This window comes from Equus quagga, chromosome 3 (genome assembly GCF_021613505.1).
Source record: "Equus quagga isolate Etosha38 chromosome 3, UCLA_HA_Equagga_1.0, whole genome shotgun sequence".
NCBI classification, from domain to species: domain Eukaryota; kingdom Metazoa; phylum Chordata; class Mammalia; order Perissodactyla; family Equidae; genus Equus; species Equus quagga.
Window position 1 is genome coordinate 64,333,265 of NC_060269.1, and position 18,774 is coordinate 64,352,038.

The 18,774-nt window shown below is 45.3% G+C and overlaps 1 protein-coding gene across 1 annotated transcript in view; it reads right to left on the bottom strand.

Annotated features, from left to right (window-relative positions):
* The window catches only part of EPHX2 (epoxide hydrolase 2), a 69,532-nt gene extending 58,707 nt beyond the window's left edge, over positions 1 to 10,825 (bottom strand). The window contains exon 1 of the mRNA XM_046656847.1: positions 10,607 to 10,825. Coding sequence (XP_046512803.1) covers positions 10,607 to 10,707 — 101 coding nt within the window. The 5' untranslated portion in view covers positions 10,708 to 10,825. The remainder of the gene's footprint in view (positions 1 to 10,606) is intronic.
* Between the last annotated feature and the right edge of the window lie 7,949 nt (positions 10,826 to 18,774).

Consider the following 18,774-nt stretch of genomic DNA (forward strand, 5'->3'; position numbering starts at 1 on the left):
ACCCACAACTAGAATATGCAACTATGTACTGTGGGGATTTGGGGAGAAAAGGCAGAAAAAAAAAAGATTGGCAAAAGTTGTTAGCTCAGGAGCCAATCTTTAATAAAAAAGTAAATGAAAAATAAATTAATGAATCAAACGATACAATAAATTTTCTATGAACAAAGAGTAAAATGATGAAGTAATTAAAGATAAGACCTGTGAAGGACAAATTCCTTCAAAAAACAAACAGTAAGAATTCCAGAAGGACAGATCAGAGAAGCAACAGTCAAAGGAATAATGGGAGAAAATTTCTCTGGACTGAAGAAAAATTTAAGTCCTTAGATCAAAAGTGTTCACCAAGTACCAGGTAAAATTAATGAAAAAAGCAGCACAGCAGACATATGCTGGGGAAACGTTTCCATTCCTAGGATAAAAAAGTGTAACAAATAACTTTCTGTGTAGAAACACAGATTACACACGAAAGAAAAACAATTCAGACTGACATTAGCCTTCTATTCTACAATCTTAAGTGTCAGAAGATTGTGGGGCAATACTCACTAGATAGTGAGCTAAAAAGAAACAATTGCCAAAAGATGCTATCCCCAGACAACTTATTTTCCATATGTGAAGGCAACAGAGTCTCAGACATGTAAAACTAACAGTTTACCATCACATGCCTTTCCTGGGGAAAAAAAATCAAGAAAGATTTCCAGTCAACATAAAGATAGATCAAAATTAAAAACTTGAGAACAGGAAAGATATGGTTTAAAATAAATGACGGGGGCCAGCCCCGTGGCATAGTCGTTAAGTCTGTGCGCTCTGCTTTGGTGGCCCAGGGTTTGCAGGTTTGGATCCCAGGCAAGGACCTAGCACTGCTTGTCAAGCCACGCTGTGGTGGCATCCCACATAAAACAGAGAAGACTGGCACAGATCTTAGCTCAGTAACAATCTTCCTCAAGCAAAAAGAGGAAGACTGGCAACAGATGTTAGCTCAGGGCCAATCTTCCTCACAAAAAATATATATAAATGACAAGAAACAATTGGAAATAAAATGTTTTTAAATACCACTTATCACAGCATAAAAAAAAAAAAACAGAAACAAATCTAATGAAAGAGGTTTAAGACCTCTACAAAACTAAGAGAAATTAAAGACCTCAATATGTGGAGAGATACATATTAAGTTCACGTATCAGAAGATTTAATACTGTTAAGACAAAAGTTCTCACCAAACTGATTTAAGATTCAACTCACTCCCAATCAAAATTCTAGCAGGCTTTGTATTTATGTGTGGGCATTGACACATTGATTATAAAATTTATCTGGAAACACAAAGGACACAGAATAGCCAAACCAATCTTTTTTATTTTTTAAAGATTGCCACCTGAGCTAACACCTGTTGCAATCTCTTTTTTTTCCTTCTTCTCCCCAAAGCCTCCTAGTACACAGTTGTAGATTCTAGTTGTGAATGCCTCTGGCTGTGCCACGTGGGATGCCAGCTCAGCGTGGCCTGATGAGTGGTGCCATGTCTGTGCCCAGGATCCGAATCGGCAACACCCTGGGCTGCCAAAGCTGAGCATGTGAACTTGGCCATGGGGCTGGACTCCAAACCAATCTTGAAGAAGAACAAATAAGAAGAATTTATGTTACAAGATTTTAAGATTTATTATAAAGCTGGAATAATTAAGACAAGGTGGTATTATTGTAAGATAGACACATATATTGACCTAACATAATAGGGAGTGCAGAAATAGACCTCCACATATATGGTCACTTCATTTTTCAACAAAAGAGCTACCAAAATTTAAAGTGGAAAAGATTTTTTTCCACAAATGATGTTAGAACAATTGGATATCCATAAGTGGGGAGAGGGAACCTCACCCCTACCTCACACCAAATACAAAAATTATTTTAAAGGGGATCACAGACCTAAACATGAAAGCTAAAACAATCCAGCTCCTAACAATAAGCAGAATAGGGCCTGGCCCGGTGGCACAGCGGTTAAGAGCACATGTTCCGCTTCTCAGCAGCCCAGGGTTCTCCAGTTCAGATCCTGGGTGCGGACATGGCACCGCTTGGCATGCCATGCTGTGGTAGGTGTCCCACATATAAAGTGGAGGAAGATGGGCACGGATGTTAGCTCAGGGCCAGGCTTCCTCAGCAAAAACAAAGAGGAGGACTGGCAGTAGTTAGCTCAGGGCTAATCTTCCTCAAAAAACAAAATAAAATAAAATAAAATAAAAATAAGCAGAATATCTTCAGGACCTTTAGGTAAGCAAAGATTTCTTAAAAGGACACAAAAAGCATTAATCATAAAAGAAAAAATACTAGCATAGATATCATTAAAATTAAGACCTTCTTCTTAATTCAGGTTCATCAAAGACATCATTGAGAAAGTGAACACGGGGCCAGCCTCGTGGCCTAGTGGTTAAGTTTGGTGCACTCTGCTTTGGCAGCCCAGGTTCAGTTCCTGGGCACAGACCTACACCACTTGTTGGCAGCCACACTGTGGCGGCATCCCACATACAAAACAGAGGAAAATTGGCACAGTTGTTAGCTCAGGGACAATCTTCCTCAACCAAAAAGAGGAAGATTGGCAACAGCTGTTAGCTAAGGGTGAATCTTCCTCAGACAAAAAAGAAAAGAAAGTGAATAGGTAAGCCATATACATGGAGAAGATGTTTGCAATATAATTTATTTGCTACATATATAGCATGTCATACATATATGACAAAGGATTTGTATCAAGAATATATAAAGAAATTCTAAATATCAATAAGAGAAAGACAACCCAATTGAAAAATGGGCAAGTGACAAACGAGAATTTCACTCAGGAGAATCACCACACGGCCAATAGGCATACAAAAAGCAGCTCAACATCATTAATCATCAGGGAAATACAAATAAAACCGCAATGAGATGCCACTATATACCCACCAGAATGGCTACATTGAAACAGACTGACAATGTTGAGTACTAATGACAATGTGGAGAAACTGGAACTCTCTGATATTCCTGGTAAGAGTCTAATTTGACTGGACCCCTTTAGAAAATAGCAGTCCCTACTAGGCACTTTTATATTGACAAAGGGCACAAACCTTTACACACTGATTGACATAGCATCAAAACAGGCAAAACTAAGCGAGTGGAGATTGTATCAAGACAGCACACTGAGCAGGTGTCTACTTCCTTCTGCCTAAAATCCCACTGAGATTATACAAAAGATATCCTTAAAAGATTTTTTAAAAAACAACTTTAATAGTTTAGAAAACCAAGAAAATATAAATTATCAGACTAGAAAGTCTGAGAACACCTTGGAAGGCAGACTGGAACACAGTGATTAAAAAAAAGGAGAGAGGGGAGGAAAACAAGAGCCCCAACATGTGAAAAGAAGTCACTGTCGTTCTTCGCCCCCAAAGGGCTTCTTCACATACCTAATACCTACATTCATAGCTGACAATGTATCAGGCAGAGCAGCTGGAAGCAGCGGATTTGTCCTAAGATAAAACTGAAGGCAAAGTACTCTACCTGCCTGTGGAAGGTTCTGGTGTGAGTGAGCATGAGAGGCTGGAAGGAAGGACAGCTAAGCTGATCTGGGTGTGGCCGTGTGGGGCAGAATACTGTTGTGTTTCTACTCTAACGCGCCAGCAGCAGGCAAGAGGACTGCAATTCAACTCAATTCAGGGAGCACAGACCCCACAGGCTACAGGCAAGCCCTCCACAGACTGCCCTCGCTTCAGGTACCAGCTGCAGTCTCAGGGGGTCTCCAGGCCACTCATAATTCTGACTGACTGGCTGCAAATTTTGGGGTTTCTACAACCCTCTAGGTCTGATAATTCACTAAAACAACTTACAGAACTCTGAAAAGTACTATTCTTACCATTACAGTTTTATCTTAAACAATACACGTAAGACGAGGTTCAGGAGGGCACGCAGAGCATCTGTGCCCTCTCCCTGTGAAACTAGGGCACACCAGCCTCCTGGCAAATCGATGTGCTCACCAACCAGGAAGCTCCACTGAGCTTCAGTGTCCAGTGACTTTACTGGGGCTTCACTACACAAGCACGAGTGAGTAAATCATTGGCCACCTGATTCAATCCCCAGCCTCCACCCCTCCCTAGAGGTCTGGTTGGTCCAGAGTCCCAACCCTCTAATCACTCCATTGGCTTTTCCGGCAACCAGCCCCCATCAAGAAGCTTTGTGAGACCCCCGAATGAGTTGCCTCATTAGCATAACAAAGGCATGGATCACTCAGGAAATTCTAAGGGTTTTTAGCTCTATGCTAGGAACCCAGGACAAACATCAGAAAAATTCCTCATTATTACAACAAATACAGATAGCAATAAACATGCATGCTGACAGAAAAGGTTATGTTAACAGTATGTTACTATATATGCACATTAAAAAACCATAAGTAATCTGAAGGAGTCTAGAAACAGTATCAGTAAGAAGACTAGAAACAAAATGTTTCGCCAAGGAAAACTGAAAAAAAAGAAAAACTTTTTTTTTTTTGAGGAAGATTAGCCCTGAGCTAAGTACTGCCAGTCCTCTTCTTTTTGCTGAGGAAGCCTGGCCCTGAACTCACATCATGCCATCTTCCTCTACTTTATATGTGGGACGTCTACCACAGCATGGAGTGCCAAGTGGTGCCATGTCCACACCCGGGATCCGAACCGGCGAGCCCCGGTCCGCCAAGAAGTGGAATGTGCGAACTCAACCGCTGCACTACCGGGCCAGCCCAAGAAAAGCTTGATCAACTCAAGTAAACACAGGAAAAAGAAGGGGGAAGAAAGAAGAAGAAATAGCAGATGAGACGCTAAGTTGAAAACATAAAACACCATGGTAGAAATCAAGAGTTCCTAGAAATCAAGAAGAAAGTGACAATCCAATACAAAAATGGGCAAACGGTATAAACAGATTAATACTAAAGGAAAAAAATACAAACGGCCAATAAAAATGAATAGTGAAGAGGAAAACGCAAACTAACACAAGAAGATAACATTTTTCACAGATCTAACTGGCGAAAGTTGAGAAGGGTCATCTCCCCTGGAGGGAGGGTCCAGGGCTGGCCTTCGTGGGTACTGTCAGCATAGGGACAGCTTTTGTAGAACAGTGTGGCAGGATCTATCAATATCTGAGATGTAAATATACTTTTAGCCGGTGTAGAAAACTACTCTTAGGAAACTACCCTACAGAAATATTGCAATGACACTGTAACAGTAACAACTCGGAAATAACTAAATGTCTCCCAACAGGGAAAACGTTTAAATAAATTATGGCCTTCCATATTGTGGAATACTATGGAGCAGTTAAAAAAGGAAAAGCAGATATACGGAAATGGACACAGAAAGATGTCCAACTGTTAAGTGAAGTAAAATAATTAAATCTAGTAGAAAAAAATTAAGACCTAGGACAATATGTGCACTATGATCCTATTGTTTGTTTTTTTAAACCTACCTATCTCCTAATCTACCTACCTACCAATCTTTGCATAAATGTGTCTGCAAATTCATATAAACAAGCAACACGCAGACAATCCTTTATCTGAAACCTCAGAACCAGATGAGTTTCAAATGTCAGAATTTTTCAGATTGCAAGGGGGGATATGTCATAAATGAAGTAACACCTCTGGGAGGTCTGGCGCAGCCCTCTCAATCAAACTTGTTAATATTTCTACAGTGAGATGTGTGACTAGTCACAGCAGGACAGACAATGATGACAAACAGACTCATGCTTGGTCAGATCAGGTTTGCTATCAAATGAGGTCAGGTCAGATTTTGTGGTCAAATGAAGTTAGGCCAGGTTTTGCTGTACTGAATTATGAATTATGAAAAAATTATGAAAAAACGCTGATTTTGGATAAATGAACTATGTATCAACCATGATTATGTCCGGGATGGGGCGAGGAATAGGGAAAGGTGAAGAGGGACTTACATTTCTTACTCTACATGTTTCTGTGCATTTGAATATTTCCATAATAATGTATTCATCTCTATTACTTGTATAATTAAAACCCATATGTGAAATTTAAAAAGAGGAAAGATGCTTCAGAGAATTCATAAAAGCCCAGAGGTGTGAAAAGCTACTGCGAATCTGGGAACCTCCCCAGAAGCTCCTGGAGCATTCAATAAGTATTTCCCGAAATAGTACTTGGGATACGAATAAGAAGTCCCGGTTCTCAAATACTCTTTCTGTATTTGCTGATCACTTCTTTTTCTTGCTCAAAAATATTTACTGAACGTTGCACATGGGAAGCACCTCAGGTTCTAGAGTACACATTTCTGAATGAAACTGGCACTTTATCCCCAGTGTTCAGGCCAGTGGCAGTGGGCAGACCCTCCACAATGAAGCTGTGTGAGAAGGTATTAACCGAAGCACACAATTGTCTACACGTCAGATCTGGATCTCAGGGAACCACCCTGGCTCCTCCAGATCCTGTCAGCCTCAGTTGCCATGGTAACCACCATCTCCAGTCCCCTAACCCTCAGCGCACCCTGGTCTGGATGACCACAAAGGAGAGTTGAGCTTCCCTTTCTCTCCTTCCACCGTCTGATGCTGGAGGAATCCGCATCTCCCCGTTTTACCCCAGGTATTCAACCATCTCTCCACTTCTGGAGTTCATGACAGCTGCTTGGGCCCATCGCCCTGTTCTCAGACAGGTATTTACAGATGTTTAGGACCCTCACCCCTTCCTCGCCTCACGGCTGTAGCACCCAACTCACAGGCTTCCTTTCTCCTCTCCTGGGCCCTGCAGCCGACATTCCTCATCTTCTGTGCCAATGACCCTGCAAACTGCCGGCTCAAAGAAGGTCTTGTTTGTTTCAGCTCCAACCTCTGCCATTGCTCCCTAGTGCTCCCCCTCCGAGCTGCCAAGCTCTCAGATCTCACTGTGAGCATCAGCTTCCTGCTTCCTACCAAGGCACTTGATCCCCCACCCCAAGCATTAGCTACCTTGATTTAGAGCACCAACTATTTTACTCCCTCCACACCCCAACTCAAAAGCTCCTCAGAGAGTCACCGGCTATCAAAGCAGGTACATGCTCAGTCTGCCTTTCACGTCACATTACAATGCAGGCCCAACCAACTTCCCCACTTCTCTCACGACTCCCCTCCCGTCTGGCTAGACTGGAATATTCTGTGTACTTGTGCACATGCCATGCTTTCCACCTCCCAGCCTTTGCTCATGCTGTTCCCCTCACCTGGAAAACTCCCCCCTCACATCTCTCCCACCAACCTCCTGTCAATCTTCCCAGGGTCTGCCTCCATTAAGGCTTTCCTCACCTAATCTCTCCCTCCTTTGAATCACCTAAGAACTTTGCACCTCTTATGGCACTGCCTTCATCTTGGAGTTTGGCTATCTGTAGATGACTCAGCTTTCATACCGATGCCAAGCCTGTTGAAAATGCCCAGTGCTAGGCAGGCCCTTCAGGCTCACCTTCTGATAACACCTTCATGGTTGGTTCACAGACTCCATAGGCTAACAAGGTCAAAGTCATGGACTCTGACCTTCTGGTGTCAGCTAGCTTTGCTATAACCTGTTTTATGGCTGCTGGGAACAATCTCAACAATGGGAGTGTGTAAGTCAGTGCCACACTAGATAAAGGGAGTGTGTCCAACACATCACTTTGCAAATGCATGAGACTTCTGTAAATAAAGAAACATATCAGGGGCCGGCCCCGTGGCTGAATGATTAAGTTCGCCTGCTCTGCTTCGGCGGCCCAGGGTTTCGCTGGTTCGGAACCTGGGTGCGGACATGGCACTGCTCATCAAGCCATGATGAGGGGGTGTCCAACATAGCACAACCAAAAGGACCTATAACTAGAATATACAACTATGTACTGGGGTGTATTGGGAACAAGAAGAAGGGAAAAAAAAAGAAGAAGACTGGCAACAGATGTTAGCTCAGGTGCCAATATTTAAAAAAAAGAAAAGAAATGTATCAGGAACACAGTTGCCCATCCACCTTACATGCTACCTAATTTAACTCTCATAAAAATTTCTAGGGTGTGGGGAGCAGAATCCATCATCCCAAAATATGTCTCTCTGGTTTGATTATTTTTAAGAACAAAAGATTCAGAAAGAAACTTTGACCTTCCCCCAACTGCCTAAAAGAATTTAAGACAGAAGGCCTGTTCCAGAAAGGAGGTATCACCATAGATAATTATAGGTATGGCAGACAGGAAGGCACCTAGCAAGGGCTTTGTGTGTGTGTGTGAGAAAGATTGGCCCTGAGCTAACATCTGTTGCCAATCCTCCTCTTTTTGCTTGAGGAAGCCTGTAGCTGAGCTAACATCCATGCCACTCTTCCTCTACTCTATGTGGGATGCCTCCACAGCATGGCATGACGGGTGGTGCTAGGTCGGCGCCCAGGACCCAAACCTGTGAACCCCAGTCCACGAAGCAGAGCCTGTGAACCTAACCACTATGCCACTATTTTTTATCAAAGTTCTCTCTCGATGTCTATAGATGGCTCAGCAAACATGTTTATCAAACATTTGCATTCCTATCTGTAGCTGCCCCTGACGCAGGAAGGGTTAATAATCACTGGAAAGGGCTTGCCAACAAACTGTGACCTGGAGGTGAGAAGGCCAGTTAGCCAATGAGGGGTAAGACCTCCAGGGGGAGGCAACCTAAGCCAGGCATCGGTCGCCTGGGGGCACAGATGGAGACACGATATTGATATCGGGAGCAGGAGGAGCCATTGCCTAGGAGGCCTTGCCTGCTCCAAGATAAAAATATACAAGCACAGCAATAACATGATAATATCAAAACAGAGGCTGAGGGAGGGTTCCTTGAGAAATCACTAAGAATTCTTGGCATTCACTAATCACTTCATCCAGAACACCTGTGTATGTTTAACAGCTGTAAGCTATGTATATATTGAAATGCTGGTTATAATAAACTCAGAGTGGCCATCAGCCCTCTCCGCATCTATCCTGATGTGTACATTGGATTGCGACACCAACAATATCTCTATGTAAATTACCTTGTCCTTTGAAGTCCTAAACCACTACCCACAACATCCCCCTTTGTCCTTAGCTGAAGATGATATTTAAGGTGGTGACTTCAGCCATTTTGGCAAGTTACTCAGTGTTCTTGGGTTTCTCCCATGTACACACGTTACTAAATTTCTTTGGTTTTCTCCTGTTATTCTGTCTCATGTCAATTTAATTCTTAGAACAGCCAGAAGAACCTAGAGGGCAGAAGAATAATTCTTCCTCCCTACAAGAGGAAGGTATTTTCTTATTTTAAGATTAAGACTAAGATCTTCGATAAGTTGACTAAAACAGGTTAAGCAAGAATCACTCAGCAGTAAGTGACAGGAACTGAGATTTTTAATCTGGGTCTGAGTCAGAGACCACTGCTATTTTAAATACCCCACATTTGTAAACTTGTATACGTGTGACTTGTACACTCACAAATATACTCTCAAGAATATTCACCTGTATCCTCACAAGTATTCATAATTGATGTATTTACTCACTCCCCACAGACTAACATCTTTCCCAGAACAACTGCCAAGGGCGGTGGGAAGTCACAATGAACCAGACAGAAAAGAATCCTAGACTGGGAAGCAGAAAAGTTGGTTCCATAGCCACCTATGTGTGTTATTGTGCGATCAAGTTAACCCCCCCCCCCCCCCCCCCCCGGCTAAGCCTCAATTTCTACATCTGCAAGTGAGGGCTGCTGTAGATTTTGAACCCCCTTTTGGCTTGGCATGCTTGCAGACACCAGTCTGTTACAATCTACATAGTATAACAGGTTAAAAAGCCATGTTGGCCTTTGGTATCACAAGAATTCTACAATTCCTTAGATGGGGCAGAACTCTCAAAGCTTCCACCCTGGTCCTTATTCTTGCCAGTCACTTAGAATTCACTCTTCCCTGGGTGTTGCCAGGGTCATCTTTCTTTCTTTTTTAACTTTTTAAATAAATATGCTTTCCCTCCTTCTGTCTGTAGGAGTAACATATGTTCATAAGTAAAAAAACTGGAAAATACAAAGAAGTAGAAAAGAAAATCATTCATAATCCCATCCCAGGGACTTTTTTTGTATTTTCCAGACATTTTTCTACATGTAGCTTTTTTTCATACTTGAAACCATGGAGTAAAGTTTTACAGTCTGACTGACGGGTTTGTTCTCTTCACTTATTATAACATACTTTCTGATGTCACTGAGATCTCCTGAACATCACGCTTACTGGTGATGCTTCCTAGTTGACTACTGCTCCGTGATTAGTTTTGGGGGCTGTTTATCTAGTTTGCTCTAATAAGGAAACCTGCAACGCACAGAACTTTCGTCTCTTCTAAACTTCAGCGCGCGTCCCTAAAACTCATTCCACTATGTAGAATTAAGCAGGCAGCAGACAGCTCAGCGAGTAATTCCTCACTTTAGGCAAAGCTTTCAACCTAGAGGGCAATTCTGGAGTCCTTAGAGAAGTTTAACTTCCTAGCAACGAGAAAGACAATGGATCTTCTTATAGACATTGGTATTTTAGGGCCCGGGAACTGTGTGAACTTTTCTCAGGGCTCTCGCCCTCCAGCAACCTGAAACCAGGGCTGAAAGTCCTGAGAGGCAACTTCTGGGCACGGATGCCGCCCCCCACGCCGCGGGCGCCGCGCCCCCTCACCTGGGCAGCGCCAGGTCCTCCTCCGCGCGGCCGAAGGCGCGGGCGATCGACGGCAGCGCCAGGACCCCGTCCAGGTCGAACACGGCCGCACGCAGCGCCATGGTCTCCTGCAGCTTCTCCCGCACGGTCCAGGCGCGCCGACGACGTGCCCGCGGACCGGGTCGCGGGACCTCCCAAGGGGAACCCGCCCCGCCTTCCCGGCCTCGGCTTGGCCCCGCCCCCTGGCTTGATCCTGCCCCCTCCCAACCGACCCCCCGACCCCACGGCCCCCCCACGGCCTGGCGCCGAAGCGGCCACGCCCCCGCCTCGGCCTCCGCCCCGCCCCCTGGCCTGACCCTGGCCTCGCCCCCCGCACCCCCCACGCACACCGCCCACCGGCCGGGCTCCCCTTTCTGCCCACGCCCCGCCTCGACCTCGGCCTCCGCCCCGCCCGGTAGCCCGACCCTGGGTCCCCCAACACGCACACACTCACGCTCCCCGCCCCCTGGCCCCTCCCCCTGGTCTGACCCTGGCCGCCCAGCCCCGCACCCACACCGCCCGCAGGCCTGGCGCCCCTTGCTGGTCCCGCCCCCTCCCGGGCCTCGCCTCCGCCCGCGCGCCCAGACTCGGGCTAGAATCCTTCCTAGGGCTGAAGTGCTGTCTGTGGCCTGAAACGATGGCCCGAAGTCCCCTCGCGCTCCCACAGCGGCTGCTTGAAGAGGCGGACCCGAGCCCCGCGCCTCCCGGGACCGGCTGACCGCTTACCGCGAACTTGCCAGACTTTCACCAGTCCTAGGCAGGCCTGGAGAGAGGGAGGCCTGAGAAAAAGCCAGGGCTACAAACTCCTTAGCGGTGGGGGGGGAGGGGGGGAGGAGGCGGTATTCGGTGCATCCAGTTACAGGTCCCTCGCTGTGCTGACCACGCTGCTCCTCTAGTCACACTCTTTGTCAAGGCAAAATGTATTTCTAGAATAAAATATGCTCCAGGTATCGTGTGCCAATCCAGAATACCTCCAATCCAGTCCCTTGTGCAGTGACACTTAGAAGAAATAAATCTGGACTATTTATTACCCCTTTGTACATTCTGCTTGTACTAATGCTGCCTAAAAATGTGTGAGCTTTATGTTAAATCACAGATTCCACACGATTGGCTCGTTTCTGTTTCTGGAAAACGACAAGCTTTGTCTGCTTAGGGCTGTCTGAGCTGCGCTTGCATAGGGGTTGTTGGTTTCCTCACACCACTGGAGTGTAGCTCGGTGAGTTAAAACGTGCTTTTGGCCTGGGGTTCCAACTTGCCGAGAGCACCGCTCAGGACACAGACGCTGGGGACCTCCCTTTTGAATGTGTCGTCTGAATTTATCCAAGCTATTGTCCCCCATTTCTCTAGAAGAATGTTGTGAGAGGTCTTCAGATACCTTGCTGAAATCAAGAGGCACGTGATCTACAACAGTCTTGCGTCTGCCAATCACCAATGGGATGAACAGGAGAAGTGGATCTGCTTTGGCGAGTGTTATTCTGGTGACCCATGACCATGGTTCGTAACCCCTCCTAAGAAGCAGGAAGTAGTCAACCACACCCGATGTTGCAGAGAGGACTGAAAAAACCCGTTCGATGTTGGACTTGGATTGCCCTGGATGACCTGTTTCAGAACACTTGCAGTGGCGTTTTTGGAGCTGGAAGCTCGATTGCCCTGGGTTTGAGGACTGAGAGAGAGAGAGCAAGAAGTGAATGCAGCAGTCTCTGAAGAAGTCGGTGGTCTCAAGAGTAAAATGAGTCTATAAAAGAAAAGCAGATTGCAGCATGACTTGTGTAATACGAAACCTCTTAGATTTGTCTCCAGCTTATACTTTCCTTTGGTCCCCACATTTGCATGTCCAACTTCTTATTCAGCATCTCCTCTTGAACGCCTGTGTCTCCAACTCATTGTGACTGAAACAGAACGCTTGCTGCATTGCCCCCTCCTCAGCCTGTTCCTTCCAGGGTGTGCCCTGTCGTACTAAATGGCATCCCCATTCACTCAGTTGTTCAGACCAGAGAACTTGGGGCTGCTTCCAGAGCCCTTGTTCCCCATTAAGCTGTGTGTTCTCGAACTCAGTCCCAGCGGTGGCCAGTTGACTGGGGCAGAGGTGGCAGCCTCTAGTTTGGTGGTGTTTTCTGGGAGTCTTTCTTAAAGGCCCAGCCTGGAGCTCACTCCTATATTCGTTTCAAAGATTTTGTAGGCTCCTAATTTCCAGTATTAAATCTCTTTTTAAAATAACCAGAGTGATTTCTGTTACCTGACTAACGCAGTATCGTTTATGAATCCACACCTGTGTTTGTGAAAGTAGCAAAGCAGAGAACAAGGACACACAGAACTGTGTTTTATAAATCCCCTTTTGAGAAACTTAGACTATGAAACTCCGCTTTAAGATGGGAGTCATCATTAGTTAAGCAGAGACTGTGAAGCTATCACAGGGACCTTTGTTTATTCAGGGACAGTAAACTAGTAGGTTGATCTGGTCTGGAATATTTTATAATACCTTGTGAGTTACAGAAATTCTTGGCTGAATTGCTCAGGCAAAGATCAGAGGTCTCAACTGTGTTTTACTGTGCTCTGCTCTTTCTCCTGGGTCACACTGCCCCTGTGTTATCTGCCACCCAAGGGACAGGAAGATAAGAGCTCACTGAGCTGGGCTATGGAAACTGGATATCTTTTTGAAATGTAAATCGTAACCCTTATGTCTGCTAATTTTAATATTTATAAAATATGTTCCAGCTCATAGCATGGAATCATAAAACATGGCTAATGTAGTAGTGAAAATTCAGAAATTACATCTGGCGTCAATCACTAAATTTGTAATGAACTTACAGTGAACTCATTAGTTTGGGATTTCCTGCCACTGTGCCCGCTTTCCCGCCTCCTGCTTGACCTTAGTTTTGCAACGTCATGTTAAATCTCTGTTTAATTCCTAGTGGTTGGGAGAAGCGTTCACAGTGCTGCTTCTCCTGCTGTAAGTGTTTGAATCAAGCTAAAAGTTGTCTCTGGTGGTTTTCTAAACCCACATTACACCTGAAGCTTTGTCTGTCTTTAATGCAACAAATAAGTTTCTTCAATTCATTCAGCAAATGTTTATTAAGCACCTGTTATGTGCCAGGCACTTGGGATTCATTGGTAAATAAAACAGACGAAAATAAGGACTACCACAAAGCTTCCATTTTAGTGGGATGATGAATTTAAGGAGTTGCGAGTTGCTTCTGGGGCCATGAGAGGAATGAGGCTTGGAATATTTATAGTGGCTACTTATCATTTTTTTTATTTGTCATTTTTTTGGCTGCCCAGCATCTATAACCTCTTCCTACATTTGGAAAATTCTGCCCTGCAGTGGGCATCTGTCATTCAGAGATATGCACAGCATCCTTCAAACGTCTTCTCTCTACTTTGACTGTTCTCACATTTGGAGTTGTACCTTCTCAAGGTAGACTCCACAAACACCACGTTTGCCAGGCTCCCTTAAAGCTGGCCACGTGATATGAGCTCTGCCAATCAATGTTCTTGCCTGAGATTTGCCTATGGGAATGAGCAACCTGAAGCAACAGCTGTGCCAGCTAGAACTTTCTTCCAGTGATGGCAGTAGCAGAAACATCTAGTTTTTCTGGGGAGGCTGAGATGGAGCTTCTCCAGTCTCATTCCGGGTGTACTTGGTGTGGATAGGGTGGCACAGTGGTGGCTTCCTTAAAATTGTACCATGGCGTGGATTGCTGTCACTGCATTTTTCTGGCTGTGTAGCTTCCAAGCCTGTTTCTCTTGTCCTCCCTGAACTTCTGTGAGTTATCGCTATCCTGTAATAAATCCCCTTCTGCTTGTATAACTGAGAGGAAGTTCTGTGGTTGCCAATAAGAACACTGGAAGGCATATCCACCTTATGCATCTTAATAGAAGGAAGAGCCACTTTGACCATAGAATCTGAAAATGCGTGTGCTCACTTTCCCAGCCCGCCATGAAGCTAGGGTAAAGGCATGTGAGCTAAGCTCAGCAAATCAGATGCATCCCGCCCAGACTCTACAGCAGAGCTGGTGAGGGGAACAGGCACAGAGGTGGAGGGTTTTGGTGAGCAATTTAAGGGGTCCCCAGCTGGCGGGGAGGGTGCAGGCCCCATGGCGTTCAGCATTCGGCGACAGCAGCAGCAGCAGTGTCCTCACTAGTCTAGTTCTGTGATGTGATTTTGGTGTTGCCCTTGGCTACTGCTTGTTTTCCAAGCTTGGTTCTCCAAGCTCCCAAGCTGCCTCACCAATATCCTGTCATTAAATATATTCTCTGTTTAAATAAGCCAGCTTAGGTCCCTCTCACTCCTCACCAATTGCTAAAACCATTCTAGTGTGCCTTCTGGAACCTTCAGGAACTCACTATGCCCTCTGGAACTTGAGATTCATCATCAGCAAAATCCATTTTTGCCAACCTCTTTTCTATTCTCTTCTCCTTCTTGCTCTGTTGGAAGCCTGGCTCTCCCCTCAGGCACCTGTTTCTGCTCTTCTCCCTCCTGCCCTTGTACCCCTGGACAGGGGGCGGGGTAGAAAAGGGCAGGTCCTTTTCAGTTCCCATCGCTGCTCCCAGATCCTCCCTGAAGACTCACAACAATAATGTCGCCTCGTCTGTCTGTACCATTCTCCACCCAACAACTCTACTACTCTTCTCCAGTCTGCTCTGCCTTCCCATCTCCCAGAAGCCTGTACGACAAATTCCTTTCTCTCCTCAGTCTCTGGTGCCTTCTCCCCCATCCTTACTCTCAGCCAGTGTCTTTGCTTCTTATTTCACTGAGAAAATTGGAGCATTCAGAAAACTGCCACCAACTCCAACCCCTCCACTGACCCACCAAGCCATACCTATGGCTATTTCTACTCCACTTTCTCTCCAGATACGCTGATCAGCTGCCTCTGGTTCTGTCTAAGGCCAACTTTTTCATGGAGCCATTAGATTTGGTACCCTTGTAGGCACAAGGACAATCCCCCCTTTCTCCATCATCAGTTATCTCCTCTACTGGATCATCTCATTCACATGCCAATTGTTATGGATTGAATGAGTCCCCCCCCCCCCCCCCCAACTCATATGTGGAAGCCCTAATTCCCAGTGTGATGGTCTTTGGAGATGGGCCTTTGGAAAGTGGTTAGGGTTAAATGAGGTCATGAGGGTGGGGCCCCCATGATGGGATTAGTGTCCATATAAGAAGAGATACCAGAGAGCTTGCTCTCTTGCTCTTCACATGCACAAAGAAGAGGTCATGTGAGCACACAGTGAGACACCGTGAGAAGAGGCCTCAGAATGAAACCTGTCTTGCTGGCACCTTGATCTTGGACTTCTCAGACTCTAGAACTGGGAAAAATAAGTTCTGCTTAATCCACCTAATCCATGTATCTTGTTCTGGCAGCTCAAGCTGACGAAGACAGCAACAGTCTATAACTTCGCTCATTAAAAAAATAAGTAAATGTATTGAACCCACATGTTCTTCCAGCTACCATCTGATTTCCACCCCCCCTTTAAAGCAAAAGTCTGTCAAGGAATTGTTTCTACTCATCATCTCTGAGCCCTCTTGGCCCCTTCCCCCTTGAACTCTTTTGAATCGTGCTTTTGTCTTTACCCCATTGCTGAAAATCCTCTCACCACCATCATGAAAAACCTCTACATTGTGAAATCCATAGGTCATTCTCAGTCCTCACTGTACCTGACTTATCAGCAGCATTGGGCCCAGTTGCTCATTCTTCTTCTTTCAGACACTCTCTGTCCTCAGCTTCTGGGCCAACTCTTGCTTGGTTTGCCTCCTCTTCCACTGGCTGCTCCTACTGGGTTTCCTTTGCTGGTTCCTCCTCGTTTCCTGACTCTAAGTTAAAGTCAGTCCTTGGGCCTCTTTTCTTTATCTACAATCACTCTCTTGGTCATCCACTAGCCTTCTCTTCCATAAACTATTTCTCCTGCAGTCTTCTCATGTGTCACCCTCTGGCCACAGTCAGCTGCACGCAGGCTGTGTAGGGACTCACCAAGGGAGTCTGGGCAGGTGGCTGTGTGAAGGCCACGTGGGGCTCTGGTTTCTATGTCGAAAGGGCCACAAGATCACCTGGCCTGTGCCAGAAATTGTGAGAAACCTCTCTCTCACCTTCCTGCATGTCTCTCCAGTGCTCTCCACTGAGAAAGCTTAGCATCGTGTGCACTTTACAGGAGAAACGCTTGAAGAAACATACATTGAAGGTACATTCAGAGATAAAAGGCAATGCGGGGATAATCGAGTGGATGGCTGAAACCCAAGCTCAAATTTTGATTCTGGGATTTGCCTAATTATTGCATCAATTTAATTCACAGCACTGATGGGGGAGAAGTGAGACTTATCATGTACCAGGTAAGCCAAACGTTCTTCATGTCCCACCCTAGTTACTCCACACTGCCTCTGGCTGTGAACCAGGGTCAGGTCTCCACATGTCCCACCAGGCAGGTTCCGAGGACAAACTTGGAAGGAGACTTAAATACACCTCAAAACTGCAAGATTCTGCTCGTGTCCGCAATCTGGTGAAAATGCACAGACATGGATTCTTAAGGTACTAGGCCAAGGACAGAAAGCTGAAATAAGGTTTGGCTGACTGATGGGGATGCATTTTCTAGAGATTTTGGTTTAGACTACAAGTTTGAACAGCTGCAAGTGTGTATCAGTGAGAGTTCTCTAGAGAAACAGAACCAATAGGAGATAGATATATAAATATGTAAGAGGAGATTTATTATAGGAATAGGCTCACACAGTTATGGAGGCTGAGAAGTCCCACAATCTGCTTTCTGCAAGCTGGGGACCCAGGAAAGCCGGTGGTGTAATTCACTTGGAGTTGAGAGTCTGAAGGTCTGACTATCAGGGGTGGGGGCCAATGGTATAAGTCTTGGTCTGAGTCCAAAAGCCCGAGAACCAGGAGCACTGATGTCCAAAGTCAGGAGAAAATGGAGGTCCCAGCTCAATCAGAGAGAATGGAGTTGGCCTTCCTCTACCTTTTTGCTCTATTCAGGACCTGAACAGATTGGATGGTGCCCACCTGCTTTGGTGAGGGTGGCTTCTTCACTCAGTCTACTGAATCAAATGCTAATCTCTTGTAGAGAATCCTTCACAGACGCATCAAGAAAGAATGTTTCACCAGCTAGCTGGGCATTCCTTAGCCAAGTCAAGTTGATACATAAAATTACCCATCACAGGGTGGTACTGACAGTTTGTTCAGTTGGTACTACATGCAAATTGACTATGAGATACCAGAAATTAGTATAGCAGAATGGAAGACTTGGGGAAATAGGAATGTTGGAGTGGATTTTTTTATGTACAACATGCCATCTTTCTCCTACTATGAGAGATCTCATATGACACTCCTTTCTCCAAGGCCTTGAGGAATACATTGGTGTGGGAGGACTATCATCTTGATTACAGGTGTCTGGGAAGTGGTTTGGACCTTGGGTGCCAAGATTTGAGTTGAGAAAACTTCTCAGTACATGACACATCATCATCAGTCTTGGGAGGAAGAACCAAGAGGAAGCCTCCATAACAAAATATAAACAAAATCAATACCGTGGCTCTGGGGGAAACGTAAGAATTAGGACCACCATTGAAGACCAGAACAATGCGGGAATGGTAATTTTGATTACCACCAAACACTACCTAACATGGATGGGTCTTGTAGAATGTCAATGGATCGTTGTAAACTTAATGAGGTGGTTGCAATTATAGATCTGGTTCCCAATGTGATCCCTACTGCTGCCACTGCCAAATGCTCAGCTCCCCAGCAGCAGTGACAAACCCTGAGCTCCAGATAGGGTGCCTGAGCCCAGAGACTCAAATTATTCACCTAGTGGCAAGATGATTACATTAAACCCCTTCCAGGATGGAGGAGGTAGCAATTTGTCTTTTACAGAATAGGTGCTTCTTCTGGAGAATGGGTAGAGGGGAAAACTATAAATACCAACTCTAACCTAATGATCTTTTACAACAATGAGGGCTGTGCCTGCTTATGCTTTCTTCCTTACTTTGTTGGTTTATTTTGTTTTCTGCCCATCCCATTAGTTTGTATGCAGCATGCTTTTGATGAACGTTATGATTTACTCCATAGGAGACAGAATTTCAAGATGACAATGTGTCAAGATTAGAGCAAGATTGGTCATTGCCCAGCGAAGCTAGACTTGGAGCTGGATAGAGTAAT